Consider the following 27337-nt stretch of genomic DNA (forward strand, 5'->3'; position numbering starts at 1 on the left):
TTGTGGCACAAATAAGTGTTCCTTTTTGAGCCGTTGAAGTTTACAAGGCCAGGTAAATAGACACACAAGTGGATACCCTATCGTGGACTCGGGGGGGAGTCACCTACAGACACAGTGTGGGAAGAGAAGAAAAGGAGTCCGGCCCCTGGGGATGTGCTGAGGTGAAAGGACTTGCAAAAGTGATTAAGAAGGAGCCGGGGTGAGATGCGAGGGGAAATCCGAAAGAAACCAAGAGAGGAGAGGGTTTGAGGAGGAGGCGTGATCAAGAGCTTTGGATCCTGGGAGGGTAGACATGTGCCGGGTTCGGTTTCAAGAGGTCCCGGGGACCCCAACAAGGCATTTGCACTGTGAACCCGAAGACCGTGGAACGAGGGGATGGGCAGGGAACCTGAGGAGTGGCGACTACAGACTGCTCCAGGGGAAAGTTTTGCTGCCTAAGAATCACAGAGGAGGCGCTCCGTCCTCAGGATAGCGATGAGGGAGGGTGTTTAACAGGTAGGCGTTACTGGAATTTAGTTGGTGGTTGACGGGTGGGGTCTTGGAGGGAGAAATAGAACATGCGGGAGAGAGAGGTCTGAGCCGTGAAAACGGTAAAGCTGGCAGTTTCGGGGTTTGGAGAGTTCAAAGGCTCGCCCGCCCTGGAAACCTCACTCATCTGAACTTTACACCACTCCAAAGGGAAAGCACTATTTCCCCCATTTTACAGATGAGGAAACTGAAGCCTAAAGAGACACAGCCAAGGTCCCACATCTCACAGACAGGACTTCAGTCCGTGTGGGGAGCACACGCTGCTCTTACTGCCCCGCAGTTCCTGCGGGCTTCCAACAAGACCCTTTTTTGTGTCCTTGCAGGGATGCGCTTCGGAGAGTGGCCCCGCAGCGAAACGGCCAGGCGGGGCGGCATGGCCCCCTCCACCCTCGCTCCGCCCCCAGAAGCGCGGGAGGGGGCGCGGGGCGGGGAGCCGCAGGCGGGCGGGGGGCGTGCCGCGCAGGCTTTGCTGGCGGCTGCACAGAGTTTGCAGTGCGGCCCGCGCTTCCCAGCGTTTGCGCCTGGCTGTCGGTCCCCATCGTGCCCGCCCCGCCATGACCGCGGCCACCCTACAGCCCCGGGCCGGGTGGCTGACCCTGCTCCTGCCGCTGCTGCTGCTCCGCGTCGGCTCTGTGCGCGCCGACAGTAAGGTACTCTCGGCCCTCGGACCCGGGAGCAGCTCCGCGGGGAGCTCGGCGCGAGGGGGCGCTATGGCTGGGGGTGCGCGCCAAGCGTGCGCGGGGTCGGGAGCGAAGGACCGGGAGAGGGTAAAGTGGTCATCTGGCTTCACACGGAAGCCCCTGGAGTCAGGACCCGGGGAGAGTAGCGCGTGAGGAAAGAAGCGCTGGAGATGGTAGTGGTGCTTGGGACCCGGAGCCTGAAGAAGGGGCGCTGGGACCCAGTCCAGTGCGGCATGGAGGTCAGCCCTGAAACCCAGGGCCAGAGAGAGGGGGCAATGAAAGGTTGGCGGGGGAGCGGACAGAAGATGCAGTCCCCAGCCGAGGGAAGGGATTCCCAGGAGCGCTGGGCAGAGGCAGCCTGGAGATCTGGCTCAATTTCCATGGAAGGCTGATCCACGTGAGGGCAGACCCTTGGGTAACCGCTACCCAGCGACTCCCAGGTTTGCAGCAGCCCCTGGCTTAAGGCATTCAGGCCATGCCAGGGACCCAGAGTCCTTTCCCAATGAACCCAGCTGGACTGGCCACTTGCCTGCCAGGGATCTATCTGATGCACCCTCTGGAGGTCACCATCTCTCCAGAAATGACCTGAGCTGTTTTCAGTTGTGGCTAAAAGGATCTGCTCTGGTGTCTAGCAGACCTGGGTTCAATTCCCACCTCCACCTCTCAGCTGGGCGACCTCTGGTCTTTACCTCTCTGAGCCTCCATTTCCTCTCTTGTAAACACAGGAACAGTAATAGTTCCCGCACCTTACATTGATGATCCCTAGATTAATGAAATTGTGCCTGGAAAATGTTAACCTGGCACTTGGTAGGTACCCAACAAATGGTACCGTGATAATGAAATCTCACCACAGGGAACCCGGAATGTAGAGAAAGCAAGCACTTAGGGTCAGGCAGAGCAGGGGGCCCTTCGGGGTGTTCTGGAAATGACCCAGTGAGGATGAGAACTGGACTGAGGTTATAGTGAGGGACAGGAAGGAGGTAGGGCCCCCTGCACATGGAGCATAAGAGCAAAGGAGTGATTTCTCTTGATGTCTCTCCAGCCTCTTTCCTGGGTAGAAGGGGAGGCTGCCCTAGAAGGTAAAGGGCAGAGCCACTGACCACATGGTAAGTATATGAGCAGTGGACACTGGCAGACCCTCAGCCTGAAGATTCAGCTCAGGGTATGAAAACAAGTGGGCCGCAGTCCTGACCATGTGCTACAGTCCTGACAAGAAGGGAATGAATATCATTCCCATTTTACAGATGGGGAAACTAGGGTGTGTAGAGAGGCAGCTGGCTTATGAATCAAAAAACCTTTGTTGTTTTTTTGGCTGTGTGACTTGGACAAATCACTGCCTGTCTCTGGGCTTCAGTTTCCCCATTTGAAAAACAATGTCTTCCCATCTTCCTTTCCATATAGGGCCATCTAGGATTCCCTGACGTGGCTCAGGTATGGGAACAAGTGAGCAGAACCACCACCACCACCACCCCCATAACCCGATCATTGTTTTGCCCCTCTGATGTCCCCAGCTGTGAGGACTATTGGTCTTGGGCATCCTCTGAGCATATAGAGGGCTGTAGAGCTTGTGGGGGAGGGCTAGCATTCAAAACAAAGCAAAGACAAAGAAAACCCAACACCCTGTTTATGTAGTGAGTCAGCCAAACACTTGCTAGGTTGGGGGTGTGTGTGTGTGTGTTTAGTTGTCCCAGGGCAAGCTGGGGCTGGTGGGGTGGGGAGACACATCCTCGAATGTGGAGGATGAAGCAGCTGGGGGACTCAGCACAGCCCTCCCCCAGACACCACCCACCCCACACTGCTTCTGCCAGCTGGGAAAAATAAAAATCAAGTAATGGGTGAATTTACTCCGCATTCCTCAGCACAGCCGGACTCCTGCTGGCTCTGCAGAAAGAGCTGTTTTCATTATCACCTTCTCCCTCCTGCATAACAATCCTCCTTCCTCTCCAAGCCTCTCTGTCCTATTTTCCTGGGTTGGGGGGAGCCCTTGGGAGAGGGGCTTTAATGGGTTAAGCTGGCCCCTCCTCAGGCTTCCTGCTCCTAGGAGGCCCAGCCTCCGGTGCTGCCCAGTACTTTCTGGGGTGCAGTGGCAGCTTAATCCCAGCGCTCCCCACAGAACTTGGTGGTCTTCGCCAGCTCCTCTCTCAGCGTGTTAATTTCGTGTTTATAGCAAGGTCTTTCCGAAACAGGATTTGTACTTTCCATGTAAGGAAGTGCTTTGTCCAGCCTGGGGAATGAGAGAGGGAGTTCACAGCTTCTCTGGCATTTCTAAGGGGCTGCCCAGCATGGAGGTTGGGAAGGACAAACAGGTAACCACATGAAACCTAGGCATGGCACCAGAGACCTCTGGGAACCTGCTTTTCGTTCTGTGTCCTTGGAATGTGGCTGAGAATTACCCATCTCTACCTCAGTTTCCCCTATCTGTGAAAGGACTGCTGGCGTCTCCATGCATTCATGTGTGGGAAGGGGGTCTTTGGTCAGCCCTACTTTTGATCAGGGCGCAAGGACAGGGAAAAAGCCAAGACTTAAGGGAACTGGGCCAGGGGAGCAGGAGGGACTAGCGTAAGCAAGAAATGGGGTCCCAGGCTGGATCAGATGTTCCAGGCCAGGCTGGCCCCGGGGGGCTTAGGTGTTGCTGTGCCTCTGCTCCGGGAGTTTCCGCCTGTGGGTGTAATTGGAAACAGGATCCGGAGCAGGCAAGGGATGCACGGGGAGAGTCTCTCTGCAGGGGAGGTATTCCCCAGCATTCCCGTTGGCTGGCACACCCAGGACTGAGCCCTGAGAAACATCCTGCGTGCCAATCCCCATGCCCAGCACTTACTACAGGATCTTACACAACCCTCCTGCCAACACTCTGAGGCTTCAGTGGGCCCTCCCCATTTGACAGACATGGACACTGAGGGGCAAAAGAGGAAGGGTGGGGATGCTCAAATATCATGGACGGAGCTTGAGGAGTTTGGAGAATCCAGGATTCTCCGCCTTTAGTGGGCATCCAGATGACCTGGGGAGCCTCAGAGTCTGACTCAAGGGGTGTAGAGTTGGGCCAAGGCACCTGCACTTTCCAAGTGCACCCCAGGTAATTCTGAGGCACATCCCCTAGCTGAGAACTCATGGAGGTGATGGAGCCATGGAGGTTTGTAGAGCAAGAGAGTGACAGATCACCAAAGAGGAGCTTTTGGAAGATTGATTCTGCAGAGAGGAGGTTGCTGTGTGGTCCAGGTAGCAGTTAATGCGGACTGAACTCAAGCTGTAGCCATGGAGTGGAGAGCAAGGGAGAGAGATGGGAAATAACTTCCGAAGAAGAATCGGAAGATCATGACTGATGGGTTGTCCAGAGTAACGAGATTCAGATCTGGGGTGGCCAGGAGGGTAGACAGACACAGGTGTAGGAGAAGGTGCCGGATCCAGTTATGGGTGGATTGAGGCATCCAGGAGGAGGTGTCCAGCTGGTAGTGGGAGGTAAGGGAGGACTTTGCCTGCAGGAGGATATGGAAACTGCCTCTCAGTGAGTCTGGGCTGGCCGTGAGAGGAGAGGGAAGACTCAGCCTCAAGGTGACATAATTTGAACCTGTTCCATTTCTAGAACATTTCACAGCTTCAGTCTGTTTCTTCCCAATTCTGACCAGATTTATCCATCTCTCTTCAGAAAAATCTCAAGTACGTCTTCTCGCCATCTCATTGTGGGATTTCCTTGCAAATACCTAGAGACCTTTTTAAACACCATCCACCCACACTTCTGGGGGCTTTGGCAGCAGTGTGTGCTCAGCGAGGCAGCAGGGAGAGATGGGGAGCTGAGGCAGGGACTTTCCTGCTTGGCAGCAACTCCAGCCCTCATGCCAAGGGCAGGGTAGGCCAGGCCGAGTGGGAGCCCCAGGTCCTATGCTCCCCCATAGCCCAACCCAGGGCCCCCTTCTTTGTCCCCGCTGGTGAAGAGGCCCTTGCCTGGTGACTATGGGTGGTCACGGGAGGAAAAGCATGTAAACCAAATCCTGTTTGGAGTCAGGCTGTGCTGTGTGACCCTGGGCAAGCCCCTAGTCTTCTCTGGTGCTCAGATGTCTCCTCTCTAAGATGGGGTTGTGGCGAGAGCAAAGAAAGGGGTACAAAATGATGTGCAAGCGTGAGGGAGGGTTGTCGGCAGCGACTTGAATAGCAAGTGCCATTCAGAGAGCAGTTACTCTGTGCCAGGCTTGGTGCCAGGCACTCTGCATATATTGACTCATTTCAGCCTCAGGACAAGTGTATGGGGAAAGGACTGTTGTCCTCCCCATTTTACAGAGGAGGAAGCTGAGGCTCACGGGGGTCAAGGCCAGGCAGGGAGATGTGGGAGCTGGGATTTGAGTCTAGGCTTGGCTCCTCACCATGTCGTTCTGCCTCCTCCAATCGAAGCACCACAGGACGTAGTATTCACGGGAGATAGGGCCCTGCCGGGGCTCCTGGCAGCTGGGGTTGGGAGCAGAGGCGCTGTTCCAACTTCTGGCCGCCCCCATCAGGACATAGCACCTCATCTGAGGAGGGAAGGAATGTTGCAGTCTGATGCGGAGGCTGCTGCTGGTGGGAGAGGGTGTTGGGACGATGGGTGGGTACCAAGGAGGAGGCCTCTCTGGCCTGGCCACCAGAACACACCCATCTCCACCCACTGGGCTCTTAGCCCCACCTGGGGGAGTGGGTGGACGCGGCTCGAGGTCCCAGCAGAGCTGGGAAGGAGGCCCAAGAGTCTCGCAGAGAAGGCAGGCTTCAGGCCCTAGTGATCTAAGGAATGAATGTTCAGGACCCCCAGCATGGCTGTCAGTGTTCCCGGGCAGGGGAGCAGTGCCCCGCAGTGCCCCAAATACACTTTGTAAAGCTTCCACTACTAGCTGTCTCCTTCCCCACCTTCCTTGTCCCACTGGGGCCCTTGAACAAGTCATTTGATGGCTCCAAGGGTCAGTTTCCTCATCTGTAGGATACTGCTAAGAATATCTACCAATGCACCCATGTGGAGAAAAACAATCGACAAAACAACCCCCTTTTAGGATTATTGGTGATAGTAGTAACAGCTACAATATATGGACTACAGTGTGTGCTCCTGGTGCTGGACTCAGCGTATTCCTGGACTTCCATCTTTCAGTCCTCACACAGCCCTTTGTTGGGTAGGCACTAGTAGTACCCTCATTTTACAGATGAGGAGATGGAGGCACAGAGAGGTTAAGTCATCCACCCAAGAGCACACAGCTGTTGGTGGCCCATGGCTGTGTTCCTAACCACGGCCCTACACTTCCCCAGTGTTCAGTGAGTTCTCAATAAATATCTCCGCCCTGGACTCTGCATCTCAGGCTTCCCTCCACCATCTGCCCACAAAGCTGCTGAGTGAACTTCCCATGATGCTGATTTAACACTGGCCCCCGATTAAAACCGTTCCATGACACCCCAGCATGTTCAGGAGAAGCCAAAATCTTCAGCCTGCTTTCAGGCCCTCCACGAGCCCGGCCTGCCACCCCCAGCCTTACTTCCAGTACCCCAGGCTCCCTGCAAGCACCAGCCAGAGTGAACCTCCTCCAAGGCCCTTGCTTGTCTTTCATAACTCATTTGCTCTCTGTGGAATGCCCTGCTTCTCCTTAAAGATGCCCTCCAAGGAAAATTCATGGGTGTCTTTCTCTGTGCTCTCAAAGCTCACTATTCCGGCTTCTCCCATGGCTGAAAAAGTCAAGAACGTACCTTGATCTATTTCTTCTTCACCTCTGCCTATCACCTAGAGTCTGACAGAGGCCAGGGGCTCAAATAGATGTCTGAGGGCTTGGAGCAGACAGGGAGTCCTACAGCCCTTCCCCACAGGGCTCGGAGACCCCTAATCCATTTAACTCATGGGTGCTGGGCTTGGCAGAAAGCCCGGAACTCAGTTGTGTCTTGGTAGCTTCAGCAACAGCTGACTAGCCATGCGGCCTGGGGTGTTTTTTTGTTGACTGAGCCATGAAGAGCTATCTCCCAAGATTCTGGAGCTCGGGGTGGGCTAGCTGAGCCAGCTAGGGGTATGGCTGGTTGGGGCTCCCAGAGCCCAGTGGGTGTGTTAGGGCAAGGCAGGCTGCAGGGTATGACTGAGCCTGGCACCTGTCACTGATCTCACTGAGCTGACTCCTAAAGGCACAAAGTCCTGCTGCCCCTGGTGACCAGTGACCACAGCTAGCATACTTGGGTATGTGGCTCCCAGGGAGGGATTGAAGGAAAAATGGGGGGGGGGCAACCACTAAATGGAGGTTGCGTTATTTCATTTGATTCTCACCACAAGAAGGCTGGATATGGAGAGTAATCCATTTAACCAGAGGAATGAAACTCAGAGAGGTTATGTAACCTGTTTAAGGTCACACAGCGGCACAGACCAGTGCTTTTGATCCAAAGTCAGGGCCACAGCCTGATCTTCCCAGTCAAAGCTGTGTGACTTTGGACACGTGATTTCACCTCTCGGAGCCTCTGTTTCTTTCGCTGTATTAATAAGACACTCTCACTATGCGCTAGGCTCGTTCTTTACCTATATTAACTCATTTAATCTTCACAACAATTCCACAAGGCAGGAGCCCATTTTACAAACGAGGAAATAGGCACAGAAAGGTTCTTAGCCCTGTGCTCTCGCGTGTCTGCAAAATGCAGGCTCATTTATCAGATACCTATTTACAGAGCTCCTACTACAGGCCAGGCAGGTACTGTTCTGGGGATATAGGAGGGAATGAGAAAATCCCTGCCTCTAATGGTGCCTTCAGTAGAGGGGAGAAAAAAATAAGTGAACACAGATATAATATTTCAGATGGTAATAGGTACAATAAAGAAAAACAAAGCCAGTAGATAAGGGGACAGAGAGTAATGGGAGGTGGGTGGCCCAGGAAGGCTTCTTGGAGGAGGTGATGTGTAAGGGATGTAAGAGACTAAGCCAAGGGAATTGTGGGGATAAGGGTTTCAGGATGAGGGCACCACATTGGCAAAGGCCCTGAGGCTGGAGTGGAGGGAAGGAAAGGGTGGCAAGAGGAAGGGTTGAGGGGAGGGTGTCAACTCACATAGGCCTCGAAGGCCATGGTAAGGACTTTGGAGATAACAATACCCCCTCCCCATACACAGGTATTATTAAGGGGTGTGATGTATGTGAAACCTTGGATGTAGTAAGTGCCCAGTAAAAGGTCTCCATTCACATTTTTACTATTATGGTAAAATACACATAACACAAAATCTACCATTTTAACTACTTTAAAATATACGATTCAGTAGCATTTAGTACATTCACAATGTTGTGCAATCATCACTCCAAAAGGAAACCCCAGGCGCACTAAGCAGTCACTCCCCATTCCTCCCGCTAAATCCTGGCAACCGTTAATCTGCTTTCTGTCTCCATGGATTTGCCTATTCTGGGTATTAATATAAATGGAATCATACAATATGTAGCCTTTTATGTCTGGCTTCTTTCATTTAGCGTCATGTTTTCAAGGCTCGTTCATGTTGTAGCATATCTAGTACTTCATTCCTTTTTATAGCTGAATAATATTCCATTGTATGGAAGTACCACATTTTGTTTATCCATACATCAATTGATGGATATTTGGGGTGTTTCCACCTTGTGGCCATTGTGAATCGTGCTATGAACATTTATGTACAAGTCTTTGAATAACTGTCTTCAATTATTTGGGGGGATATACCTAGAAGTGGAATTATTGGGTCATATGGTACTTTAAAAAATTGTGTCCCTACTTTATGTTTTATTTTTCAATTACAGTTGACATTCAATGTTATATTAGTTTCAGGTGTACAGCATAGTGGTTAGACATTATATAACTTACAAAGTGATTCCACCCAGTAAGTCTAGTACCCTCCTGACACCATGCTGGTAATTCTAAGTTAACTTATTGAAGACTAGCAAATTGTTTTCCACAGCAGTAATTATTTTATTTGCTATTATTATTAGAAGGCCCCTATTTCCTTGTAAGGGCTGCTTGGCCTCTACCGGTACCCCCAGAGGACAGGGAGGCTGGATTCTGCTACCTGTCCCCTCCTTCTCCTCGCCTTCTCCTCTGTACCCCTCCCCCCAGCACTGGCCTGTGGCTCACCCAAACCCCTCTTGCAGGTGTTCGGTGACGTGGACCAGGTGCGGATGACCTCGGAGGGCTCCGACTGCCGCTGCAAGTGCATCATGCGACCGCTGAGCAAGGACGCGTGCAGCCGCGTGCGCAGTGGGCGGGCACGAGTGGAGGATTTCTACACCGTAGAGACCGTGAGCTCAGGGACCGACTGCCGCTGCTCCTGCACGGCGCCGCCCTCCTCGCTCAACCCCTGCGAGAACGAGTGGAAGATGGAGAAACTCAAGAAGCAGGCACCCGAGCTCCTCAAGGTAGACTTTCTGGGTTGAGTTGATAGTGGGGATGGGAACAGCTCCCGCGTGGGTACCTAGCATGGGCTGGCTCCAGCTGTCCTTACGGTGAGAAGTCCACAAACTCTACAACAGCTGCTGTTATCGTCCCTTTCACAGTGAGGAAACAGGCTTCCTACCCAAGACCATGCGGCCAGTAAATGATGGAGGCACTGTCCTTTGGCTAGTTTACCTGAATGGCACTCACCCTTACCATCTAGTCCAGTGTCCTGTATTTCACCTAAACCAGTTCATCTGTTGGCACCTCTATGTAGTATTTAAATTGTTTTTTAATTTTGTGGCATTTTAATGTTTGTTTTTTTAAGACTTTTTTTTTATTGGGGAATATTGGGGAACACTGTGTTTCTCCAGGGCCCATCAGCTCCAAGTAGATGTCCTTTAATCTAGTTGTGGAGGGTGCAGCTCAGCTCCAAGTCCAGTCTCTGTTTTCAACCTTTAGTTGCAGGGACTGCAGCCCACCATCCCATGCGGGAATCGAACTGGCAACCTTGTTGTTGAGAGCTCACGCTCTAACCAACTGAGCCATCCGGCCCCTCTTAATGTTTTTAATTAGTAAGATTCCCCATATTCAAGTACCACCTGCATGCCAGATGTTGTGCTAAGTTCTTTTTACAGATTATTTTCCCTAAATTCTTAAACCATTCTGCGAAATACAGAATCTGTCCTCATTTTATAGGCAAGAAAACTGAGGTCTGGAGGCGTTAGGTCACTGGCCCAAGCTCACATAATGACATGCTTTTTCATATACCATACTTTCACGTGAATTCTGTGCTTGCACCTCCCCTCAACACCATAGGCAGATTAGAAAGAAGCACCACCCCTGAGAGACACAACCCCATGCCAGGGACCCATGGCTTGGATAGACATGTGCATGCTGGATGGTAGTCCCCACAACCAGCCGGTACCTCTGTGCCATTCATACCATGCTCAATTCAGTCCTTGGTGCGGCTGGGATTTGAACCCAGGTCCTACTGTGTCCAAAGCCTGTGTTCTAAACCACCTTGCTGTCCTGTTTTCCTTTTTGTAATGGACCAGATAATTTGGTCCTTTTAAGACTATCTTTTTCTTTTATAATTTCTTCCAAACATGGGGGTGTCTGTTCTGCCTTTCTGGTGATAAGGACTGGGAAATTGACTGAGCTATCGCCCTACATGTAAGCCACCGAGTTCGCTTGCCAGTTTCATGAATGCCAGCAGAAGACGCAGCCTCCCGGGTCAGAGACAAAGGAGTTTATCATTCATAGCAGCCAGAGGATCTGCATTTTCTTACCTTGACTCTCCCACCCGTTCCCATTGGGTGATACAGTGAGGGCCAGAGAATACCTGCATGCACAATGGGCCGTTTTTCAAGAGAGGACTCTCAACTTAGAGGATCCAAATCTTTTATAATGGATACTGAGTACACCTTCCTTGCTCCGGAAGGAAACACTGTCTCTATGTTCCAAGGCTGCTGCACATTGTACAACATGGCCTGGAACAAAGACAACTTTTGCCTCTGTATGCAAGACATGAAGAAAAGCAAGAGATCTGAACTACTGGACATGAAGATACACAGAACCTTTTCATAAAAGCTGGCTAACTTAGTCTTTGCCACAACCATTTGAAGAGGGAACTTATGGTCTCAGGTTTACTTGTGAAGGAATCTAAGGCTCAGAGAGGGACTGTGACTTGCTTAAGATCACACAGCAAGAAATTGGCAGCACTAATATTTGAACTCAGGAATTCTTTGCTGTGTTCCCTTGCCAGGGGAGGGATCCCCGGGGAAGCTCTCTTAGCCAGGAGCCTATTGTCCCTTAGGCTTTTTTGGTGTACCACAGCTATGGGGAGCTTTCATTTAGCCTTATAGGACGAGAATGGGGTGGTGGTGGGATTGACTCACCAGGTAGGGTTGTAGGGTGTGGGGTTGATACCCTAGGAGCTGGGGTGCGTACTCGAGGGGTACCCATAGAACCCCAAGAGGAGAAAGGGGCAGAGGCAGTATGAGACACGGCTGAGGCCTCTCCCATTTGGCTTGGCTCCCCAGCTCTGTGTGGGCAGCCCCCCAGGAGAGGAGGTTAGAGAAAGCCTCGGAGGGAGGGGGATAGGGCTACCTTAGCCCTTCTCCTCAAACTAGGAACTCCAGTTGTGATTTGGCTTCAGTTGCATGACCCCAAGTACGAAGGAAGGGATTCTGGATCCCCTTTCTTGGGGAGGTTGGTTGTAGGCGGGTACCTCTCACCTCTTTGCTCCCTTCCCTTCTGGACGTGAGCTATTCATAGCCCCATCCTTGAGGAATCTCGTCTTGTGGGGACACAGCTCCTGACCCCCACAATGGCACTGTAATCAGTGCTGGGTAGAGGAATGTCCAAGGAACCATGGGAACCCAGAGGAAGAGGGAACATTAGGGCAGGGCTTTGAGGGATGTGTAGGAGTGCCTCAGGCAGAACAGAAAGGAGAGCATTCTGGGTGACAGCAAGTGGAGTGGCTGTGGCACAGGATGCCTCCCTGCCCTCTCTCTGCTAGTTGCCAATGTCTCTAACACAGTGCTTCTCAAACTAGCTATGGTAAAAGACCAGTTGTTTAATCTATCAAGAACCAATACTTTTGTAAAACAGTCTAAAAATGAATTCTTAGAAAAATGAAACAAAAACAGATATGCAAAATACAAGTCCAGTGTTTGACTATGAGAGTCAACAGATTAAAAAAAATGCTCTTTCTAATGACTCTAAAAGTCTATGAAAGCCTAATCTCACCTTTTGTAATGATTTTATCATGGACTGGTAAGGAGCAGTTTGGACTGACACTGGTCCACAGACCGCACTTCGAGTAGCACGGCTCGAACACATCATGTCTCTTCTCACCTCCAGCTCTTTGCAGAAGCTGTTCCGTTGGCCTAGAATGCCTTTCTCCTGCCAGCTTTGCTCCCTTAGAGCTCAGCTCAAACCAGACTTCTACCGTGGCAGACTTTACGAGTCCACAGCCACTCCCAGACAAGGTCACATGTCGTCGTGAATGACCTGGGCACCTGTGTGGTACCGTCTGTGTTCCCCAGCCTGGGCACCTCTGTGTTACTCTCTGCTCTCCTTGCCAGCCTGTGAAGGACCATGAAGCCTCGTTTCTGTCTTACATATCACTGTCCTTAGTGCCTGGCCCAGAGTAAATATTTGCTGAGACTGAAGAGGGTAGCAGGGGCAGATCAAGGAAGGCACAAATGCCAAGCTCAGGAGATGAGAAGCCACACATGGGCAGAGGGGAGCCACAGGAAGTGGAGAGACCCATGGTGAAAACCATGCTTTGGGAAGCCAGTTTTGGTGGCCATAAGGTTGGCAGAGTGAAGCGGGAGGGATCCCATTTAGCCCCCCACGCCCCCTTAAGTAGTTGTTATTGCTAATATTCGTGAAGCCCTTGCTGTGTGCCCTTTCTGTGCTGAGCCCTGCCCAGACATTACTGCTCCTAACCACAACCCTATTGCCCCATTTCACAGAGAAGGAAACTGAGGCACAGGAGAATCTATGTGCATGGTTCTCAAACTGCTCCACAGAGCCCTACAGGGACTGTGCAACCTGAGACCTGAGCAAGGTTGTAGGGGAACAGAGAAGACTCAAGGCCCTACCCCTGCTTCCATCAGAGCCCACTACCCCCTTTTTCTGCTTTAAGAGATTAACATCTACTCAGAGAAAAGCTCTCTGGCTGGAAACAGCTTGAACACCCGTGGGAGAGTGGGAGTAAAACTGTTTTGGAAACGGGGCCAGAGCCAGACAGGAGCACTGGCCTGCTCAGGCCCTGAGAATCGCTGCAGGGCTGGGGTTGGGGCCATGCTGGAGGGTGGGCTGGAGGAACTGCCCTGCCCGAGAAGCCAGGGGAAGCTGATTTCCCAACCAGCCCCTTGTGCCAAGGTGTTCCTGACACTCTCGCTGGCATCTTAGCCATCTGGAGGGAAACGTCATATCCTGATGAGGTGCGACAGACAGGGAAAGAGGGCACTATAGAGAAGAGCCCTGAGCTGGGCAAGGGAGATCCAGCATTTGCCACTGACCTGTTGTGCAAGCCCCTCCCCCTTTCTTGTCCTCTCTTTTCCCATCTGAACACAAGACAGGAGCAGTAAAGCACGATAGGAAAGAGGTTTGGGTTTAACCAAAGCAGGTTCTGCTCCTGGCTCCACCACTGAACAGCTGGGTGGCCTTGGGCAAGTCACTTCAGCTCTCTAAACTGTAGCTTCCCAGTCTGTATAATGAAGATAAAAGTTGTCTAAACTTTGTCTTCAGTTGGGTCCCTAGAGGCAGACCCTGAAGCGAGTGATTCCTGTGCAGGTGATTTATTACAGAAGTGCTCCCAGGGGAAACTGATACCAAAGTAGGAGACATGGGGGCAGGAAGGGAAGGAAGACCAGCAGGGCTGTGGGCTCAGGCCAAGTGCCAGCGTCAGCCCCAGCGGACACTGGAGTGTGAATGACAGCTCAGTTGTCCCACTGGGGCTGGCTTTTAGATGCCTACACCAGTCAGACATTGCCTAAGGGCCACCCAGGAGGACTTACACTCCCGGGCACTTTGAGGACAAAGTGACTCTTTGAAGAGAGTCACAGATGCCAGCTGTTATAGGGAGGCACGTGGATGGGCACGAGAAACAGTAGGAAGGACCCCAGGGGGTGTGGATGGAGCACTTCTGGTGTCCACTACACACCTAGTAGGGATGTTGTGAGAATTAAGGAGCTCATTAAAGCCGCGAGTATAGTGCCTGCCACGCGGTAAGTGCTCAAAACACGGACTGTTGTTTTTCTTGTGATTATTAACGGGCTGGGTCTAGTGGGTGCTGAGGGCCCACGCAGGCCATTCTGAGGCTCTGGGGTTCTGGAGTTTGGCACCCTTCGTGCTGTGCCCTGTGCTCTGCCCTTTCCCTAACCTCACCCTTCCCGGGCAGCTGCAGTCCATGGTGGATCTCCTGGAGGGCGCCTTGTACAGCATGGACCTGATGAAAGTGCATGCCTACGTCCACAAGGTGGCCTCCCAGATGAACACGCTGGAAGAGGTAAGGGCAGAGCTGCAGCCAGAGGCCAGGCTGATAGCCTCTGGGTTACCAGCTGGGGGCCAAGGGCAGTGTCCGACGGGGCCTGGGTAATTCTGTCTTGACCCTGGTGGCTGTTGAAAGCTGGACTCGAGCGGGGAGCTGGGAGAGGGAGATGCAGTCCATAGGTTCCAGACAGTGAGGAAGTGCTCTGACTGGGGCTTGAGGGCCCGCAGGAAGCCAGAAGGCTGAGTGGAGAAACTGAGTCACCTGTTGGTTTTTATGAAGGTGGGGGGGGGCTGGAACTTGCAGGTGCCCTCAGTTCACCAAGACCAGGACCCACACATTGCACAGCACCGGGGCCACCATTCACACAAATACCACGTGAGTGGTGCCAGCCTGGGGTAGTGCAGCATGGCGCAGGACTGGCCAACCCACTGGGGCCAGGCTCGAGGCAGCATGGCTGTCCTAGTACCCACCTAGAGTGGAGGCAGAGGTGCCGAGTGTCTTCTCCTGGTCAGGGCAACTGTGCTGGAGGACTGGGCAGGCAACCAGGACAGTCCCCCAAGGACAGAGACAGAGGTGGGTGAGCACAGGGATCCAGGCGGCAGGTTTGAGGTTTGCATCTCTGCTGGCATAGCCTGGCCTCCGCCTGTTTCCTGTATCCGGCCTCTGCTGGGCTGCTGGGAGCCTGGGATATGCAGCTGCCAGGAGCAGGCGTAGGGGTCTTCCTTTCCCAGCTTCCTTTTCAGAGGGAGGGGGCACCTGGGCATCCTGTGACCCAGGGTGGGAGATTAACCCTTTATTAACCTTTATTAAAATATTAACCTTTATTAAAATATATTAACCTTTATTAAAATAAAGGTTAACCTTTATTAACCTTTATTAAAATTTTGAATATTTTTTAATTATTCAAAAAGCATTTGGCGAGTATCTATGTACCAGGCCAGTGCCAGCATGGGAGAAAGGTAATAATTGTTGAATTTCTACTGTGCACCAGTATTTCTTGTGCACCTAGTACATGCCAGGCTCTCCTGTTGCCGGCTCTGCAGTTATCCTTTGACCTTTCCTTTTGCAATCTTAGGAAGTGTTAACTCACTTCACATAACTATGAGCCAGACGATCTGGAGGGTACATCTGCTGGACCGGGGAATCCATGGAAATCAGAAATTATTTCCACAGCCACAAAGAAATGATTTTTTAAATTATCTTCTGTTTTGCATTATCTGTGTTTTACTTCTGTTCACTACATGATAATTCCATGAGTTAAAAAAGGGGTTTTTTTTGCTAACCTGGGAGGAGGTAGAGAGAACAGCCTCATCCTGGAGGAGCTGGCCCCCTCTGCTCTCTTCCCTCACAGCAGACGTTCTTAACCACAGGCGATTTTGCTCCCCAGGGGACAGTTGGCAGTATTTGGAGACGTTATTGGTTGTCATAATTTGGGGAGGTGAGCGGTGGATGCTATTGGCTCATAGCGGGTAGAGGCCAGGGATGTTGCTAACCGTCCTACTGATACCGTGCACAGGACGGCCCCCACAACACAGCCCTCTGGCAACTGTTGGTAATGCCGCGGTTGAGAGACCTGCTTGTACAGTCTGACCTCTGTCTTCCCTGTGATCTAGTTTAGAGCGCACTTTCTTTCTTTTTTTTTTTAAAGATTTTATTGGGGAAGGGGAACAGGACTTTATTGGGGAACAGTGTGTACTTCCAGGCCTGTTTTCCAAGTCAAGTTGTTGTTGTCCTTTCAGTCTTAGTTGTGGAGGGTGCAGCTCAGCTCCAGGTCCAGTTGCTGTTGCTAGTTGCAGGGGTCACAGCCCACCATCCCTTGCGGGAGTTGAACCGGCAACCTTGTGGTTGAGAAGATGCACTCCAACCAACTGAGCCATCTGGGAGCTCAGAGGCAGCTCAGCTCAAGGTGCCATGTTCAATCTTAGTTGCAGGGGGCGGAGCCCACCATCCCTTGTGGGATTCGAGGAATTAAACTGGCAGCCTTATGGTTGAGAGCCCACTGGCCCATGTGGGAATCGAACCGGCAGCCTTTGAAGTTAGGAGCATGGAGCTCTAACCGCCTGAGCCACCGGGCTGGCCCCAAGAGCGCACTTTCTTGTTCCTTAGCCCTTCCAGTCCTCACAGTCACCCTGATATTTGGTTGTTGTGATGATCAAGTCCCTCATTGTACAGGCAAGGACACTGCGGCTCAGAGAGGTAAAGTCACTAGCTCCAGGTTACCCAGCCAGGAAGCAGAGAGCAAAATCTTGAACCCAGCTCTGTCTGACTTCTGCCTGCTGCTCCTTGGTCCCTGACTCTGGTCATACCCAGGGCCGACTGGACATAAATCACCTTTAGGTTATCTTCTCCTTGGTAAAAATTTCTATCAGTGAAATTCTGAACTCATAATTCTGATGCTCCAGGGCAAAGAGGTCACAGCAAAGAGGTGCTTCCTGCATCTGACTCTATTCTCTCCTGCTTTAGCTGAGAGGTAGACCCAGATAAAGAAATTCCACACATACCACGGAATTGCTGGGGCTTTGGGGACCTGGGTCTGATACCAGGGTACCCAGCTTTCCTGAGTCCTGCCCAATAGACAAGGCCAGCCTGGGCAATGGCCCAGCGATGGGGATCCCTGGGTTGGGGGATCCCCAGAGAGGAACATGGCGGTTCTGAGCAGTCCATCTGTTTCCAGCAGGATTCAGACCCAGGGGTAGATTGGGGGGCAGTGAAGGCATGGCTGGGGGCTGCTAAAGCCAGGCAGGGTCCTCAGCAAGAGGGAGATGAGCCCGGGAGGAGCACAGTTGGGAGTAACGGTGGGGCTCAGTGCTGTGGGAGGAGCCAGCACCATCCTGGAGAGAAGTCAGGGACTTCGCGACCAGGAGGGATCAGAGTCTCACCCATGGCAACACTCTAAAGAGTCTCATTTTTTGAGCATTTTATTAAAAGAAGAGATTTATGTATTGCTTGTGAAATTAGAAGGTAAATTTAAAGTAGCAAAAGATTGGTAGCAACTTAAATGATGGATTCCTAGGGACTGCCTAACTACCCTGTGGCTCATCCATACTCACTGGTCAGTAAAAGGCAGGGGTGGCACTGTGTGTACAGATACGGAAGAGTTCCCAAAATAGGCTCAAGTGAAAAAGCAAAGTATTAAAAAAAGAAAAGACAAGAAACTCCTAACAGTTGTCGGCACTGAGAAACAAAGGTGGGAGGAAGACATATTTTTTATACCGTTTGTGTCTTTTTAATTTAGTACTACGAACATATATTACCTATTTTTTCATTCATTCACTTTTTAAGTAAAAAATTCGTCACTACAGGGTCTCTTAGCAGCATGCTGTATTCCACCCATGCTCACTGGTGGCCCTGCCCACAGCCCTGGGCCCTGCTCAGGAGAAGGGGCAGCAGAGCCGGATGGCAGAAGCTGGGGGTGGGGAGGTGGTCAGAGGAGGCTGGAAAGACCTCCGGTCCCGCTCCCACAGAGCATCAAGGCCAACCTGAGCCAGGAGAACAAGGTGATGAGGGAGAGCGTGCGCCACTTCAGCGAGCAGCTGAAGCACTATGAGAACCAGTCGGCCATCATGATGAGCATCAAGAAGGAGCTCTCCAGCCTGGGCCTCCAGCTGCTGCAAAAGGATGCGGCCACAGCTCCTGCCGCTCCCCCAGCCACCGGCCCTGGTAGCAAGGCTCAGGTGAGGAGGTCGCTCTGACTTTCAGGCCAGAAGGTGGGTGGGCTGGGGAGCTCGAGGTGCCAGGACTTCAGCCCTGAAGGCCAGCTGGGTGGGACTGGGGGCTGTAAGACAGGATGAGGGCTGGCACAGCTGGAGAGTCCATGGCCGGGCAGGGGGCACTGTGCAGTGAGCACTGTTGGGAGGGTGAGCTAGGAACAGACATGGGGATCCAGTGGAGGGGTCTGTTCCCTGAGCCAGGTGTTGGGCAGAATTCTCGTTCCCAAGGGAACAGGGTTGTAGAGCTGACCCTGCCTGCCTGGCCCTGGGAGACCAGCTCTGCTGCAGCAAACCACTGCTAACCTCCCCTGCTGTGGTCGGACCCCTGCTCTAGGGCAGACAGGCAATGCCTCAGGGAGCCCTGCAGAATAACACCACTTTCCCCAGCTCAACCTGGAGTGGAGAACTGCAGCAAACCCCCAGACATTCCATGTTCCAGCTTAGAGCACAAAGTGAGCGGCAGTTTTGTCACCAGGCAGAGGCCCCCTGACATAACACTCCTTTGTGCAAATTTGACAAAGGCCCTCCTCTGAGCAGACAAATTACAGAAAAGGCTCTCCCTCTGTGCAGATAAATTAGAAGAGGTGCCCGCCCCCTTCGGGTGGACTAATTGTACAAAGGCTCCTTCCTATGAGACACACCAGGGTGTGTGGCTTGGCAAATGGGGCAAGACTAGATTTCAGCCCTACTCGTGCCCCTTTGGCCAGTCACCCGCGTGCAGGACACCACCCTCCACAGTGGCCTTAGTTTTTGGTGAGTCGGGGATGGAGGGAGCTGATGTCGTAGAATCCTGCTCTGCACCTGACTTGCTCACAGACACTACCTCAGTTCATCCCATACCACCTACAAGGAGGGGTGCTCACCGCCCATTTGGCACATGCGGTAACATGGAGTGAGGTCATGCAAGCAAAGAGTGTCTGCGCTGGGACCAGAACCCAGTGTGTGTGCCTGCCAAATCCATGCTCTTCGTCTCCACCCCTCAGCCTCAGTTGCTGACATTCTGATGATGGGGCTATTTGCGTCCGCAGCTGGGGCCGCCTAGATGCCGACCGCGCGTGGAGGAAGCCTGGTGCCCTGGCCCCAGAGCTGGCTTCCTGCTGATTCTCATGCCAGTTCCACAGGCACAAATGAATCATGTAGAGGCCTAAATATTGTACTTGCTGTATCTCCTGGAGATTCTGCCTAACAGTGGTTGACGTCACAGGCCCTGTGTTCTTGTGCCAAGCCAGCATCGGAGACATTTAAAAGAAGTGACAAGAACAAAATTCACAAAATGTTAGAAACTGCATTCCCTAAGGGCAATGCCCTGGTGACTAGCCATCCTAGTTGTCCCGGTCAGCCTGGGACCGAAGGGTTTCCCAGGATGCAGGACTTGCAGTGCTAAAACTGGGAACGTTCCGGGCACACTGGGATGAGTTGGTCACCCTGCCTTGGGGCCTGAGAACCTCTTCTCTGCCCACAAACAAAGACCAAGGAGAGAGAGAGACAGAGAGGAGAAGCTGACCTCCCCTAATAGTCAACCTCCCATTTTAGCCAAACCCTGTGGGAATGTACAGGGTTAGGAAATGAAACAGGAATCTCACCAATCAGATTGGCCTTCAAACCAGCAAGGGAGCCAGAAAGCTAAGTGGGGAAACGAGGCACGCCCCAGCGGCGGATGTAGCCACTATGGGAGGAAAGCTCTGACTTCATGAGCACCTGGGATGTAGGGCCTGGGGCAACGTGAGCACTTCCAGCCCCCATGTGCCGAGCCTCCATGGCCCCCCCACAATATCCCTTCTAACCAGCCCCCAAGTCTGACACTTCTCTTCTTTCCCAGGACACAGCTGGAGGGAAAGGCAAAGACAGCAACAAGTATGGCAGCGTGCAGAAGAGCTTTGTAGACAGGGCCCTCCCTAAAGCTCCTAAGGAGAAGCTGCTGAAGGTGGAGAAGGTGAGGAAGGAGGGCGGCCAGGGCCGATTCCCCCAGCCCACAGCCAAGCCCCGGGCCCTGGCCCAGCAGCAGGCTGTGATCCGGGGCATCACCTACTACAAGGCAGGCCGGAAGGAAGCTCCCGAGGCTGGTGAGTTGGGGAAGGGATTGGAACCTTGGGGAGTGGGGGCTCCCGGGTGGATGGCCACACCCTAAGGATCCCCCACAGGGATCCAGGGTCTTCTCTCTAGTCAGAAAGCCCCAGATTTCAGCTCCACTGGTTACCTGTTGGTACCCTTGGCTCATGTACACACTGGGACAATTCTCCCTTGTGGGGTTGTTGGGGATGAAATGACATAATCAACATGATGGGCCACTCAGGTCCTTTCCAGTGTTCACAGCCATTACCACCCTCGCTGAGCTTTTCCTCCTTCATTCAAAGATTTGCTGAAGGTCCACTGTGTACTTGCCATACCTCCCAGAGCTCACAATCTAGTGGGCAAAGCTATACTCGTGAGCAGGCAGCTGCCACAGGTGGGGCGGCAGAGTGCAGGGGCCGCAGCCAGGCCAGCGTTCTGGGACGTGACGTGGCGCCATTTCCAGACTGGCCTTGGAATGGATGGCCTCTCCAGCACCTCCCACTTCTTATCTCCCCAAACCAGAGCCCATGGACACCTATCAGCCCCCTCCTGGATCACAGTAAAGGGCTGCAAAGTAATTAACTGAGAAATGAGACAAAGTTCCAAGAGTACTCAAATTTCCGGGCCAACCCCAAGAGTATGGCTCCTGATTCTTCCTCTGAGACCCTCCCCAGATGCCCGCTCTCCATCAGTGTCCCTGAGAAGTGTCCCAAGCCTGCTCCCCCTTCTGAGTCCTCTGACTACCTCTTCCTGTGAGGCCTTCTGCCCAGCCCACGTCCAAGGGGACTGGGCGGTGGAATTGTGAGGGACCTGTCTCCTTCCAGAGCCCCCTCAATTCTTGGCCTCGGAGCTCAGGGGCCTCTTCCCCCAGCCCCTGCTGCCAGCTCCTGACCATGAATCCTGCCAGCTCAGCCTGACCACGGCACAGAGCCTCTGACCCCTGGCTGGGACACTGCCCAAGAACAGCTGCAGGCATCTGACTCTGCCAGTGAGACCCGTGGGAACAAGCCCCCTGCCCTGACAGGCTGCTGAAGCCAGCCCCCCCACACCCGACCAGAGGGTGTGCCCCCATTCCTGAGATACTCCAGGGGCTGCCCCACAGCAGGGCCTGGCTAAACCTTTGTGCAAAGAGGAAGCCCAGCAGGGAGAGAACAGGAAGACATCAAGTCACTGTCCTGGAGTGAAGGGGCCTTGGTGTACCTCTGGGGGTCCCCATCACTGTAACAACAGCAGCACTCCTTTGTCGCTGCCATCACAGTTCTCTGAATACTTTCACATGGCGCTGCACTTGATCCAGGTGAAGAAACAAGCTCATAAAGGTGAAGTGACTGGTTCCAGGTTTCACAGAGTTGGTGGAACTAGAACCCAGGTCAGCAGGCTGCAGAGCCCGCCTTAGACCCCTTCCTGTCTCTGTCCCTGGAACTGAGGAGTCTTTGTCCCCTGCTGTGTGGCATTGAGTCTTTCTGCTTTCCCTACCCAGACGCCATCCATCCCAGCCCAAAAGAGTGTGTGGGTCAGGGATGACCCAAATGGCCTCAAACCTGGCCCCATGGATGCTGAAAAAGTCCTGTCGGCAAAGCCCGTGCCAGCAGGGTTGGGGGAGGGGTGCCAAGAAAGCCAAGAGATGGGAGGTGAGGGGACAGAGAGAGGAACAGACACCTGCGTCTGGAAGTAACGGGATGCTGGCTGTACCTGCCCCTCCCTGCTTAAAATGTCAAATACTAGGTGAGAGAAACCAGGGGCTGGGTTCCAGGAGAAAGTCTGTAAAATGGGAGAAAGGTTTCTGTATCCTGGGATTGAATCAGAAAATGGAAGAGTTGGTACAAGGTGTTTGACACTTAGGAGGGAAAGGGGTCTCATATTTGGCACCTCATATTTGCCAGAACCTGCAAAGGTTTTTACATATTTTCCTCTAATCAACACAACAGCCTAATGCAGTGGGCCTCATGACTCTCATTTCACAGAAGGGGGAGTTGAGGCCCACTGAGGCAGGGGATTTGGCCGAGGCCACTCGCACAGGGGGCTCAGAGCTGGTTTGCTGACCTGAAGCCCCCTTTTCCAGGCTTTTCACTCCCCAGCGCCCCAGAGCTGGGAGTCCAGTGGGCCTGGGGAGAAACAGGTGCTGATGGGATGTGAGCTCCGGGTCTTCTCTCCACAGACAACACCCTCAAGAGCACCTCCTGGCTGGAACAGCTGCCACCCAGAGTGGAGGGCAGGCCACCTGAACCCAACTCAGCGGAGCGAGAGGAGGATGGGCCCAGGGCCTCAGAGGGAGCGGACTTAGCCCCTGGCACCCCCTCCTCGAGCCCAGCCCCCACTCCCACCCCCACCCCCACCCCCACCACCAGTCCCCTGCCCACCCAGCCCAGAAGTCCCCAGCCTTCACGCCCAGAAGTCCCCAGCCAAGGTAAGCCTCACAAGGAGATAACGACCCTTGCCTAAATAGCCTCAGTTTGGATTAGGCAGGCCATGCTGTCACAACAGCCCATTTTACAGACCGTGGACCAAATCCAGCCTGCAGCTTGTTTTTGTACAGCCCTCAAGCTGTTTTTACATTTTTAAAGGGTTGTAAAAAAAAAAGAAAAAAAGAACATGGGGGGAAAGTATGTGGTCTGTTTACTGTCTGATCCTTTACAGAAAAAGTTTGATGACATTTACAGTGAAACAGGTAGTATTTTCAACAAATTCTTCTTCAAAAGTCACCTAGAACGCCATCAAAACCAACAACTATTTGCACTCCTTTACTTCCTATGCCCAGTCTCTGGCCCTGTTTTTATGTCCCCGTTTGTGGTTTTGGCCTGTGCCTTTCAGTACAAATCCTCAAGCCCATGCTTCTGAAGGGCGTCTTGGCTACCCATGATTGCAAGCCTTTCAACCATCCCCTACTTTGGTCCGAGCACACTCCATTTCTAGAAATCTTTCCTAAGGATCCATCAGCAATGTGGATAACAGCTGCAGCTTAACTGGTTTCCTCGCAGCCTATTTCTAATGTCAGAAAACTGGAAATAACCTAAAGGTCTATCAGTGAGGGGACTGGTTAAATAAATTCAAGGGCACAGCTGTCTGGTGGCCTTGTAGAATCTTGAAATCACATCATTAAAAAGCCATTTAATGGTATGAGAAATTGCTGAGTGGAGGGGAAAAACAGGATACATAAAACTATATTCAGAAGAATCAGGGTTTTTTAAAGTATGTCTACATGACTATACACGCAAAGAAAAAAGAAAAGGAAGGAAATATAACATGTTAAAAAATTTCTTTAGATAATGAATTTTGAATGATTTTTATTTTCTCCATGTTCCTTTCCTGAATGTTCTGTGTTTTTTACAATGATCAGACATTGCTTTGATTATGAGGGAAGAAAAAACAAAAGGCTGCCAGCAAAACATCAGGAGTGGTTTAAGTTAGACCCAGATAGGGTTCCTAGGCCTGTGGGTCTAGGTACTAAATGCTGCACCCCTCGCTGCCCGCAGGCAGAGAGGCCAGCTGTGAGGGCACCCTCCGGGCCGTGGACCCTCCTGTGAAGCACCACAGCTATGGGCGCCATGAGGGAGCCTGGATGAAGGACCCTACCGCGCGGGATGACAGGATCTACGTCACCAACTACTACTATGGAAACAGCCTTGTGGAGTTCCGCAACCTGGAAAACTTCAAGCAAGGTCGGGGACCTTGGAGATGGAAATGGGGCAGGGTGGGTGGCCTGGGGAGGATCCCCCATGGAGACTTGGCCCTCCTTGCCTTGCAGTTTCCTGTAGTCCATTCTTCCTCAGCCTAGCCTCGCTGCAAATAGTCAGGCACCCTAAGAGCGGGAGTCTGGGGGCATCCCTTATGTGCTTGCACTGTGCCAGGAACTGGAATGCCCCAGCAAACAAGATGGACGCAGTCCTGCCCTCATAACTTACTGTCAAGGGAAACAATACTTAAGAGTTTCCCACTGGTGCTTATTATGTGTTAATCACCCTGTGTGAGTCAGCTCATGTTATCTTCCTAATTCCAGGAGGTGAGGGTTATCACCCTGTTTTACAGGTGAGCATGGCCCCAGGCCTTAGAGGAGCTGCAGGTCTGGGCAGGGAAGGATAGAACTGTGGTTATCAGATCTGGGGGTGCTGGGGGGAAGGGGTCATTTAGACGTGACCCACCCTCCAGAAACCACAGTCTTGTGTGGGAGGCAGAGACTTAAAGAAACAATTTCAATACAGTGTTAGAGGGAGAGCTTAGGGAGCTGTGGGAAGCCTGCTGGGAGATGGGGGACGCTGAGCTGAGCCCTGGAGGAAGAAGGCTCCTGTAGACGGGAGAGGGAAAGGTGTTCCAGGCAGAAGTCCCAGTGTGTGCAAAGGCCTGGCAATGAGAGGAAACATGGTGGCATAGAAGGGAGGAGAGGGAGTAGAATGAGACAATCAGCTGAGGCAGGCCTGGTGAGCCACATGAAAGAGTTTGGACTCACCCTAAGAGCTGTGGAGTCACAGGTGGAACAGCTAGAGCCTTCCTCTGCCAGATCACGTGGATCTGGTCCCTGCCTCCAGCAGCTCACAGGCTGGCATAGAGGAAGCCAGTGAAAAGTGCCAGGACAAAGGGAATGAGCGGCCAGAGGAGAGGCCCTCACTCAAGCTGGGGAGGTCAGAGAAGGCTTCCTGGAGGAGATAACATTGGCTGAGGGTTCTGAAAGATAAGGAGGCATTCCCCAGGCAGATAAGATGGGGAATGGCAGTACAGACTGAAGGAACAGCATGAGACAAAGCACAGGGGCTGGTGTCCGCCTGTTTCTAAATCCTGGCTGTGCCATTCCATCACTGGGTGACCTGGAACCCTCTGAGCCTGTTTCCTCCTCAGCCTGGGGCCAGGTGCTAGGCACACGGCGTACCCGGTGTAGAGCTTTCTTAGCACCCAGAGGAATAATCATCCTTTCACTTGCAGAACACTGTGCCAATTGCTTCACGTGCACTGACCTACTTCATCCTCCCAACAGCACCCTTAAAGGTAGAGATAGGTAAGCCCATTTAACATATGGGCACTCTGAGGCTCAGAGAGACAACAAACGTCCCTTGCCTAAATAGCCTCAGTTTGGATCAGGCAGGTCATGCTGTCACATTACAGATGGGATAATCAAGTCCCTCCTTCATGGCCGGTCTGACGAGGTAAGATGATTGGCGCAGCTCCAGGCCCATTGTACCTCGCTTGCTGGACCATTCGAGAGCCCTGGGTGGCCTCGCTGGTCCCTGGGTGGGCTGGGGGTTGCCGGGCAGGCTGCGGTGTGACGAGCCACCCTCCACACACAGGCCGCTGGAGTAACATGTACAAGCTGCCCTACAACTGGATCGGCACGGGCCACGTGGTGTACCAGGGCGCCTTCTACTACAACCGCGCCTTCACCAAGAACATCATCAAGTACGACCTGCGCCAGCGCTTTGTGGCCTCCTGGGCGCTGCTGCCCGACGCCGTGTACGAGGACACCACGCCCTGGAAGTGGCGCGGCCACTCGGACATCGACTTCGCCGTGGACGAGAGCGGCCTGTGGGTCATCTACCCCGCGGTGGATGACCGCGACGGGGCCCAGCCCGAGGTGATCGTGCTGAGCCGCCTGGACCCCGGCGACCTCTCCGTGCACCGCGAGACCACGTGGAAGACGCGGCTGCGGCGGAACTCCTACGGGAACTGCTTCCTGGTGTGCGGCATCCTGTACGCGGTGGACACGTACAACCAGCGGGAAGGCCAGGTGGCCTACGCGTTCGACACGCACACGGGGACCGACGCCCGCCCGCAGCTGCCCTTCCTCAATGAGCACGCCTACACCACGCAGATCGACTACAACCCCAAGGAGCGGGTGCTGTACGCCTGGGACAACGGCCACCAGCTCACCTACACCCTGCACTTTGTGGTCTGAGCGGGACGCTCTCATAGGAGAAGAGTGGCAGTGGGCACGGGGCTCCCCACAGGGACTGCATCAGCAAATATTTATAGGGGGGCCGGCCCGGGGCCAGGTGCTAGGCACGTGGCGTAACCGGCGTAAAGCTTCCTTAGCACCCAGTCGAATAATCAGTCGTCCTTTCACTTGCAGAGCACTGTGCCAAGAGCTTCATATGCACTGACCCACTTCATCTTCCCAAGAGCACCCTTAAAGGTAGAGATAGGTAAGCCCATTTAACATGGGCACACGGAGGCTCCGACGTCCCTAGCTTAAACAACCTCAGTTTGGATCAGGCAGGCCATGCTGTCACAAGAGCCCTGTTTCACAGATCAGGAGACTTGACCATGCTGTCCTCTACCTCCAGCCTTCTCTTCTCTCCCCTAGTTTCTCTCGTTCTCTCCACTAGGTCTCCCTTCCCAGGGCTACTCAAAACCAGAGGCCTTTGGGACCAATGGTGGGTGGAGGCCAGGCTCTGTGTTGCACAGGCCCCGTTCTGGCTGAGCTGTTGGTAGCCCTGGGCTTCAGGCTCCTTAGCTAATGTCCTTGCTCCTTGCCTGTGGCCAGCCCTCCCACCCTACCCTACTCGCTGTCCAACCACATTCCAAACCTCCATGGTCACCCAGCCACTGAACAGAAACCACACCCCGAGAAAAAATACCGGCCCCCATTCCAAGTTCCCCCTCCCTCTGTACTCGTTTTTGTTTTCTCTTCTTCATCAGGGCCATCATTTGTTTCTGCAGCAGCAGCTGAGAAGGCTGCAGGCAGCTGCCTGCCAGCAGCGACTCTACCAGGGTGGGGAGCTGGGCCTGGCCCCGAGGCTCCTCTCCACCCAGCAGTGCTGGCTTTGGGCACATACCCAGGCTATGGGACTACTCCCCAGCCCCTCCCAGAGTCTTGGGGCCTGGGGTCCACCTAGTCCTTTCTCTCTGGGCCTTTGAACCCACAACCTATATGCACTCAGGGATACCTTCAGGTCTGCCATGAGCAAGGACCCAGGCCCGAGGCCAAGGTGAGGCCAGGATGAAGCAGGTTCCCTCTTCCTTGTCAGCCTGACCTGGTCATTTGGTGGGATGGCCCAGCAGCCTGGCGGGCCG

At 53.1% G+C, this 27337-nt stretch overlaps 1 protein-coding gene across 1 annotated transcript; it reads left to right on the plus strand.

The window, feature by feature from the left end:
* Positions 1 to 979: 979 nt before the first annotated feature.
* On the plus strand, positions 980 to 26496 carry OLFML2A (olfactomedin like 2A). The gene is made up of 8 exons (XM_033123818.1): positions 980 to 1178; positions 9286 to 9549; positions 14484 to 14591; positions 18041 to 18250; positions 20106 to 20349; positions 22497 to 22745; positions 23812 to 23997; positions 25615 to 26496. The coding sequence occupies exons 1-8, from the start codon at positions 1083 to 1085 to the stop codon at positions 26217 to 26219; spliced, it is 1962 nt and encodes a 653-aa protein (XP_032979709.1). The 5' UTR covers positions 980 to 1082; the 3' UTR covers positions 26220 to 26496.
* Positions 26497 to 27337: the final 841 nt, after the last annotated feature.

The sequence above is a fragment of the Rhinolophus ferrumequinum genome, chromosome 12 (assembly GCF_004115265.2).
Source record: "Rhinolophus ferrumequinum isolate MPI-CBG mRhiFer1 chromosome 12, mRhiFer1_v1.p, whole genome shotgun sequence".
Classification (NCBI taxonomy): domain Eukaryota; kingdom Metazoa; phylum Chordata; class Mammalia; order Chiroptera; family Rhinolophidae; genus Rhinolophus; species Rhinolophus ferrumequinum.

Coding starts and splice junctions, on each gene's coding strand:
- OLFML2A (XM_033123818.1), top strand. CDS start 1,083: ATGACCGCGGCCACCCTACAGCCCCGGGCCGGGTGGCTGACCCTGCTC. Junction 9,550..14,483: donor AGGCACCCGAGCTCCTCAAG/GTAGACTTTCTG, acceptor CTTCCCGGGCAG/CTGCAGTCCATGGTGGATCT. Junction 18,251..20,105: donor GCCCTGGTAGCAAGGCTCAG/GTGAGGAGGTCG, acceptor CTTCTTTCCCAG/GACACAGCTGGAGGGAAAGG.